Source organism: Lemur catta, chromosome 16 (assembly GCF_020740605.2).
Source record: "Lemur catta isolate mLemCat1 chromosome 16, mLemCat1.pri, whole genome shotgun sequence".
Taxonomy (NCBI): domain Eukaryota; kingdom Metazoa; phylum Chordata; class Mammalia; order Primates; family Lemuridae; genus Lemur; species Lemur catta.
In genome coordinates this window covers 39,673,074-39,682,291 of record NC_059143.1, presented here as the reverse complement: position 1 = coordinate 39,682,291, position 9,218 = coordinate 39,673,074, and the positions used below count along the sequence as shown (strand labels likewise).

The 9,218-nt window shown below is 37.7% G+C and overlaps 1 protein-coding gene across 1 annotated transcript in view; it reads right to left on the bottom strand.

Annotated features, from left to right (window-relative positions):
- Window positions 1-2,699: 2,699 nt before the first annotated feature.
- Window positions 2,700-9,218, bottom strand: part of C16H18orf54 (chromosome 16 C18orf54 homolog) — a 46,772-nt gene continuing 40,253 nt past the window's right edge. Inside the window, exons 7-10 of the mRNA XM_045527598.1 lie at window positions 8,271-8,380; window positions 7,565-7,678; window positions 5,811-5,957; window positions 2,700-3,082 (exon numbers count right to left, since the gene is read on the bottom strand). Coding sequence (XP_045383554.1) covers window positions 2,948-3,082; window positions 5,811-5,957; window positions 7,565-7,678; window positions 8,271-8,380 — 506 coding nt within the window. The 3' untranslated portion in view covers window positions 2,700-2,947. The remainder of the gene's footprint in view (window positions 3,083-5,810; window positions 5,958-7,564; window positions 7,679-8,270; window positions 8,381-9,218) is intronic.

Below are 9,218 nucleotides of genomic sequence, written 5' to 3'. Positions count from 1 at the left end.
TTACCTAACCTGTAGTTCCTCTATTCAAATCAGATTCATTTCATTCAGTTATTCAAAGCTGCTGTTAAAAAGAAAGTTTTTAAAATTTTTTTCAACATTTAAGTATATTTTATATACTATAATTTATACCATTTCAAATTAATCAAGTGTGGCTGTATCATAGAATGTGTATTAAAAAGTTAGGGTGGGTTCAGTTTTAAAGGTTTTTAGTCACAAGTCTGGTTTTTGTCTGTATGACACCAAATGTCAGTATGATTGAACAATTCACTCTTCAATCCATCGATTTTGTAGTAAATAAAGTAGATATACCAAAAAGCCTAAAACCACTTGAGTGTTAACAGACAAATTTACCCTGGACAACAAAGTGGTATGAATAGATACCCAAGAGGAGAAAAAGCCCATAAATTAAAACAATCAAGTGAAATTTAAGAACATATCCCCACCATATAATAGTATAGTAACAATATTCGAATGGAATTGTTTTCATTAGGTTCTTTTTATTTTTAAAGATTTTCTTTTTTTTAAATTCATGGTGGATTGGATTTCTAAGTCAGCTTTAAGTATATTTTTATCAGGAAACCCAAAAAGTGCCAGCACCATAACATATTTTCTTTAGGTGATGATGAATCATATTTTGAGGATGCCTAAAGGGAATCCTATAATGCTTCAAATGCATAAAACCATAAGAACATATTTCATTTAAGATTATAATGACAAAATAATATACAAAGATGCACAAAATCTTTATTAAATGACCACATAGCAATCTGACACAATATTTCCTGATATAGGAAAATGAATTATGAGCTGGTTTGTAGTATATTTTAAAAAACCAAAGTAAAACAAAATTCATAGATAAAATCTATCTACGCAACATTGCCATTTACCTTGTATGATTTTTTTCTCTATTTGGACATCCTCTTCCACATATCCACTGCCCCTGTGCTGTTCACTGTATCTTCTCAACCATATTCCTCCTCCTAGATTGTGACCCATTCCCTATAAAGTCTCTTCAGAACAACACGACCACCACAAACCTCCCATTGCTACAAATCTCAGATATTGCCTAGCTCTCCCAGAAAAGGGCAATAAGGTAAATTCACAGTAAGGTGATTCTAAGGGATAACAGGTCTTTTCTGATCTGATCCCTCCCTATGTCTCCACCTTCACCTCTCACCATGGGGTCCCACCTTTCCAGGCACAGTGAACTTCTTTCTCATGCTCCCATGCACGGCATAATTGCCTCCTTCAACCTTCAGCCTGGAGCAGCCATCACACGCACAGTTTCCACCTTCCTCTTCATGCTCTGGCTAACTCTTAATCTTCATTCAGAGCTACTCCAGGAAACCTTCTTGACACCCCCACCGGGCGCCCCACAGCTGGATTTAGTGTCTCATTTATATATGTATGTATGTAGACATATAGCATGTGTGTATACACATCTAACAACTAGCACGATGGGTATTTACCATAGCGCTATCACACTGCATCCCTGTCTGTTCTTCTATGTCCCTCAATAGGCTGTAAACTCCTTGAGAACAGAGATCATTTAATAGTTGACTTTACATCCCTAACATCTAGCATAGTGCTTGGCTTAAAGTCAATGCTCATAAATGTGTAACGAATGAATGGATAGATGAACCAACACATGGTCAAGGGCAGAGAGAGGCTACCTTGTTGTTGTTCCTAAAGTCTATTATGGAGGTGGCCACCTTCCCCTGATAAAAGTGAGCCATTTCTGATTTTCACTGCATTCTATACTTACAGTCTACAGTGCTAGCTATTGAGAGAGGGAGAGAGAGAGAGAGAGAGAGAGAGAGAGAGAGAGAGAGAGAGAAAACACACATACAGATTCTTTGTAGCCTAGAAATAACCAACCTAAGACGCCTTTAAAAATCTCATTAGGTGTCAGGGCAATTACTGAAAGGGGGTGGTGGTCAAAAGCATTAAAAACTAGCTATATATACTTTAAAATTTTATATAGGGTAGCCCAGAACTGATGGTGGTACCCAGCATACTGCAGGGGTACCAAATACCTGTTAAAATAAATTGCAAACAAAAATCAAGCACAGATTAGATCTAAACAAATTCTTTTCCGCATAAGACAGTGACCCCCAACTTGGAGACTACCAGCTTCAGAATGATGATAAGGTATCCTTGAATCCCCATATACACAGCCAGCATTATCAATAGACTAAATAAACCATATGCTTCTCAAACATAAGGACAACTATTTCTCAAATGTAAATAGATGATGATGTGATTAATGAAATCCAAATACGTTCAAAAATGGCATGATTAATAAAATTTAAATACATTCAAAGGTGATGTTGAATTCATAATCTGTCTGTCATTAAATATTTTCTCAATAAGTATACAACTACTATACTATGAATGAGTCCTTGAAAGTGTCAGCATTATAAAAAGATTCTCATGCCAAAAAAGGGTGAGCATCACCAGCCTAGGGGTCTACAATAAACTCTCCAGACGAGGTTTGATGTATCAGGGTTCCAGTGCCTCAGTAGCTACACACATAGGTGACCTCTTTACTTCTTTTCACAGTGATAAGTATCAAAAATGCTTGTATGGTATTAAGTGTTACTGATGTGCATAAGAAGAATGAATTTACATGTGGAGTAATAAATTTTCAATAATAGAAGGAAAATAAACAAATATATAAACACATACTAAAATCCATACAAAAATATATTAATTTAATTCATCGGGTCTCTTCCATAGATCTACTAATCTACACAGTGTATACTGAAATGTCCCCTTAGCATGAATTGGCTATAATAATTATCAGCTAAATAAGCCCACAGTGCTGCTTTGAATTTGTTTTCCCATTTCCTCCACTTTGTAAAGAGCTCCAAGTTCATTAGCCAGTGGTTCTTCTTAAACAACAACAAGTAGAGAAGGAAGAATGGATATGAACTCATCAGCAACTCTAAGGCAGGTTAATTGCCTGGTCTTCCTTGAATTTGGGAATCTTCTTAAACTCACTTTGCTTCTTGAAGAATAACTGGGCCAAGATATGGTCTGCTGTGGCCTGTAGATAATCGTCCATGTCAAGGGTTTGCAGCTGTCAGTATAAACAAAAGAAGATATGTCAGCATCAAACTATTCAGATTCCTGTAGAGATCGTGACAGCTATCAAAGCATTTTGTAGTACTGCAAGGTACCTGGCTGTCTAACTTTACACAGCTATAAACTCCTGCACTTGGTCACCTTGGGTGCCAGTCTTCCCTTGCCACAGGGAGCTCACCTTTTCAACTCTGAGCAGTAAGCATAGTCTGATGGCTAGAGGGGCTGAGGCATCTGAAGCTTTCTTCAGAAGGGACATCTGTCCTGTTGGGAGGTCATTCTCTTTGATGAGAGAGCTGGACTATCTTGCTGTGAGCAGGGACAAAAGGGCTTCTCAGAGCTCATGCCCAGAAGGACACAATGAGGCAAACCTTGCTGACAAGTAATTGGTCCCAGTGCTCCCCAGCAGTCTGCCTCTCCATTTCTGCATTCGTGTGGGGGGGTGTGTGTGTCTGTCTCTCTCACTGTTTCTCTCTGTGTCTATGTGTGTGTTTCTGTGAATATCTGTCTCTGAATCTTGCTTGTCTCTATGTGTTTGTATGTGTTTGTCTCTATGCATGCCTGTCCCTGTGTGTGTGTGTGTGTGTCTGTTTGTGTTCATCTCTATGTATGTCTGTCCCTGTGTGTGTCTATCTTTCTGTCTCCCTCTGTGTATAGGTGTGTGTATGTGTGTGTCTGCATATATTCTTCTATTTGTGTGTGTCTGTGTTGTTTCTCTCTTTTTCTGTGTGTGTCACTCTCTTTGTATGTCTGTTTCTGTGCATCTTTCTCTTTATTTCTGTGTATGTCTCTGTGTGTGTGTGAGTCTCTCTGTGTGCATCTCTCTCTGTATCTATCTCTGTGTGCCTGTCTCCCCATATGTGTGTGGCTCTCTTTGTGTTTCTCTCTGGGTATATGTTTCCCTCTCTCTCTCTGCCTCTCTTTCTACCTCTCTCTCCATCCTCCCTTCCTCCTCTTTCCCTTCATACTCCTTATGCAAAACATATCTCCATTAGAAACACTTCCCATCACCCACTCTGATGGGGTAATGGACTAGCCTCCATCAAGGTGCATATCCTGGGGGGAAGGGAGTGGACAGAAGTAAAACAAATTCCTTCTGTCCAAAATTTGGGTTCATTTCTTTCTTCCCTGTTGTGAAGCACTCCTTAAATTGTTTCTTTTCCATAGAATAGAAACTTCATATTTCTATTCCCTTTTTAAACGATTTGTATTCTTTAATTTAGGGCTTGTATTTAATGTTTTTCAAGTATCATTTTTATCCTTCTTTCATATTTTAAGTTTTAATTTGTTGGTATTAGCCTTTCATATCACATTAAATTTTATTTATCTCCCATATTTATTTTAATTCTTAACTTTTTACTTTTGTAATATTTTACACTTACATAAAAGTTTTATTCTATACATTTTTTAAGCCTCTTTTCTTATTCTTAATTTTTTAAACTCTAACTTGCGATTTTTAATTTGGTTTTTTCCTTCTTTTCCTATTTATATTTGATGTGATCTGGTTTTGCTTTATGCTGGCTATGGAGAATGGTGACCAAGGCAGTGGCAGTAGCAATGAGACCCACACCTAAAGTAGGGGTCATTGGAATCCCTCCCTTCCACAACAACATTGACGGCCAAGTTTTGATTCTACCTCTTTCTCACATAACTCTTCACACAACTCACACCAAATATGCCCAGGGAGGTTTTGAGACTCAGGTGCTAGAATGTGCCAGTCTCCTGGGAAATGAGCATCACCAGGCAGGACCTGGCCCCCTTTTGGGCTTCAGCCCTGTTGAAGATACTGCAGAATTCATGCTGTGCTCCACCCTGGAGACCTTGTTGGGATTCCTTGCAGGAAGAACCACAGCCAAGAGAAATGCTTATCTGTTTCTGGACTTGCCCCAGGGTTGCCTAATCAGACCATTGTACTTCTCGCCCACTCTCAGAAGGTAACCTAGTCCTAAGGGTTTTTAAAAATCTAAATCCCACAATTTATCTCTGTTACCCAAATCCATTATTTCACCTAATTAAAGAGCCCTGAGGTGAATTTTTAAAAGCAAATAATTATTCAATGCAGTGAATAAGTCCTCTTGTATACACAGATCATCATATATTAGATTTGCTTAAAATAGACAATAATGAGAAGAAATGTTACTTCACTACTCCTAAAGTGTCTTTTCATATTTAAAAAATAAAACCCTCCATTTCCCTCTTTCTCTCTCTCTCTGACCCCACCACCCCCTGGGACATTTGGAAAGAACTGGGCATGCTGCTTCAGCTCCTCCCTCATTCTATTTAATAGCTGGTAGACCTCCAAAGAGCATGCTCCATTACTTTAGGCTATAAGGTGTACAAGGACCTGCCTCAACATGGGGAGACCTATCCAATTCTGGGGACCAATATTAAGAAACCCATTTGCCCACAGGATCAGTCACATTTTATAACATTTTTTTGTAATAAAAGTGATTTCATGGATCTCTATATGTTAATTCTTTTACCTTTTTTCTCAGTTCATAATTTGGGGAATTAAGAGGGAATGTGATATATTGGATCCCTCTATAAACAAATGAAAAGACTATTTGATTCTCCTCTTCACACCTTGGTATATCCAGTTCATTCATTCATTCATTCATTTAACACACATTTACTGAGGGCCCCCTTTGGTCCAGACACATTGCTTAGCAGAATATTGTGCAGATCATTGACACTCAGCAATCTCTCTTAAACTAGTTTATTCTTACCTGGTCCCCGGTGCTGAAGGCAAGGATGAAAAGCAAATCCTCATCACATGTGCTCTTAATATAATGCTGGGTTCCAATGGGGAAAAATATCACATCTCCAATATGAATGTTAAACTCTATGGCACCTTGAGTACTAGTAATGCCCACCTAAAGTGGGGAGGGAAGGAGGGAACACTATATTTAAGTTAAGCAAATAAAATCAAATACTTATTAGGAACAAGTACTAGTAGTGAAGAACAGATGAATAAAAGCACATGGTTATACAGGGACCTCTTAGTAAGGGTAAAGAGTGGAAGATAGAAGCTCTTCATCACATAAAATCTCCTGTGTCAGAGACATAGCCCCACAAAAATCAAAAGACACTCTATTTAATTAAATTTTCCTTAAAATATATTAGTGAGTTCAATATGCAGAACATCATGAAAAAAGGCATCAATCACCATGTTCTAATTAAGGGTTACAAATGATGTTTCCTAATACATCAAGCAGAGGATTTACATTTCAATATTTTACTACCTCCATGCCTTCCTTTCTACTTGCTTAGAAAAAGTCAGCCTTCTAGGAGAACCACATTCTAACAGTCTTCTTTAAGAGGGTTAAAGACTAAATTTGCAGCTGGGCGCAGTGGCTCATGCCTGTCTGTTATCCCAGCACTTGCGGAAGCCAAGGTAGATCAGCCTGAGCAACACAGTGAGACTCATCTCTACTAAAAAAAAAAAAAAATTAGCCAGGAGTGGTGGTGTGTGCCTGTGTCCCAGCTACTCCAGAGGCTGAGGTGGGAGGATGGCTTAAGCCCAGGAGTTTGAGGTTACAGTGAGCTATGCTCGTGCCACTGCACTTCATCCTGGGTGACAGAACAAGACCTGTTTCTAACAAAAAAAAGACTAAATTTGTACACAAATGCACACATACAAGCACAACAAAAATGAAGTCTAATCTTTGAAATATAATTTGTGAAAGATTACAATTCCCTTTTCCAATTTATTAAAGCCTTCACCTCTAAAAACATAAAACAAAATCTTTGCTATGGATGACACATGAGTAAATTTCAGTCTGGTTTTGGTTCTTTCTTTCAAGATTGAGAAAGGTACAGGTTAGAGAAGCTCATTCCACTTGTATATAATATTGTTGATTTCCTCAGGGACCCCATGAAAGTCTGGAAGTACCATAGTCAAATCATTACAGTAACACTACACAGCTTGGCTTTTCTTATGGTACCTATGTGATTGATCATACAAATCAGCTCACTGGAGAGCCAAAGTGTGTGCTATCAATAATTTCACCAAGACAATAAGTACATATCAGGAGTACCCTGGACAAACTGGAATATATGGCCACCCTACTGATGCTTCACACCTCCCCAGCTACCCCCACATATATTACACTGAGAGGCAAACAGTTATTTCACACTCCCCCAAAAGGCAGCAAAGTCCACTATGCATTACTGGAGGATGCAAAACACTGAAAACCTATGCAAGTGTCACAGACTCTCCATCTAAGTGATAAAATCTTTAGCACTTCCAAAAGATTCTTAGCTTCTTCTTCTGTACATTTTGAATTGTTCTGTCTCATTAAACTTGGAAACTATCTAGCAGGGTCTGCATGGTATCCTCTGTAGAAACTGTGCCCAGAAAGCCATTAGGACTGAGTCCTTTAATGTTATTAATAACTGAACCATAACAAAGAATTACCTCCCATTTGCTTCTTTCTGCATTAAAAAAGAAACTCCAAAAAAATCTGATTTGAGAAATTACCTCTCCACATCCACTTAATACATATCCCATTTCGTTTGCATTAAAATGAAAATGTGGCTGTCGTAATCCATTGTTATAAATTCTGAGTGTACTCAAAGTGAGGGCATTTTGATGCTTAAAAAAAAGAAAAAGAAAAAAGAAACCCAGTGATTTAGTCAACATCCTACTCAACAACTTAATAATTCATATAATCATAATAATAACTATTTACTAACAATAATATTTATTCAGCCCTCACTGAGAACATTCAATTCTCCATATGTTTTACATTTATTATGTCACTTATTTCTCACAACAATCTTAGAAAGTTGGTAGTATCATTCTCCTCCTCTTACAGATGATGGAATTACAATCTAAATTGGTTGAGGAATTTGCCTACGGTCACACAGCTAAAAAGCGGCAGAACTGGGATTTGAACTCAGGGAATCTGACACCACAACTATGTAATACAGCCAGTTGAGCATTTAGAACAAATGAAAAGAGAATTCTCACAAGCATCCAGTCTTTTCATTAATATAATTATCCATGCCAGAGAAATTAAGTTCCTAAATCCACACAGAAGCTTCAATTAACAGCTTACATTGATCAAATCAACCAGTGTTTGACTAGACATTTCCTTTTCCTTTTGTCCAAAAGAAGCCTTAATTCAATGTAAATCTCATATGTCATCCATCTTAATGCTCATCAAAACAATTTTCTCAATTACCTGATTCAGGAATTCACTAAAAATTTTTTCATTGTTATTTAGTTCACTTCCATTTTTCCAATATTGTGCTTGTTGTATAACTCCTCCTGGAAATTGAAATTCTTTTGAACCTGAGTCAAATGAAGTTTAAGAAATAAAATAAGATTAAATACTTCAAAATGGTATTTCAATGGATAGTCATATTTAGTCTAAGTGTATAGCTCTTCAATATTCACAGAAAATGTATGTAGTGGGAATTGCTGATACAAGATTATATGAGCTCCCAAGATAGTAACCTGACATAGACAGACATTATTTTATCTTCTAAGCTCTCTTGAAATTTCTAACATAGAGTGCCCATATTAGAATAAACCAGTCAACTTAGGGGACCTGGCTAGAAAACCGGGAGTTATCCTAAACACCAATCTCCACCAGTTAACTGTCAAGTTGTGTCTGCCCTGCCTCTTTAAATTCTTTGCTTCACACCAATTCTCTCCCTCTCACAACTGCCGTACTTCATTCAGGCCACCATCATCCTCTACTTGAAGGACTGCTAGAGCCCCCTGACTCATCTCCTTGCCTCCCTTCTGTCCCCTTCCAATCTACTCTCTACAGTTCAGCCAGAGTGGTCATCACTTCAAAAAGCAAAACAAATTGTGTCACTCTCTTATTTAAAACCCCTCAGTTGCTCCTCTTTTCAATCAACATATAATAAAAACTCATTAACATGGCTTTCAAAACATACATGATTGGATACCTCCTCTGGCATCAGCCTCTTGCAGCAAACCCCAACCCCAACATACACCCCTCATGCTTTGAAATCCTTTGTCATATTCTCTTTTGCCACCAGGCCTTTTCTTACATTGCCTACTCTGTTGAGAAATGTGTTTTTTTCAAATTTCCCTTGACTGTGGCCCACCATAAAAAACACATGTCAATCAAATACATGCTTATATAGTGTCATATATA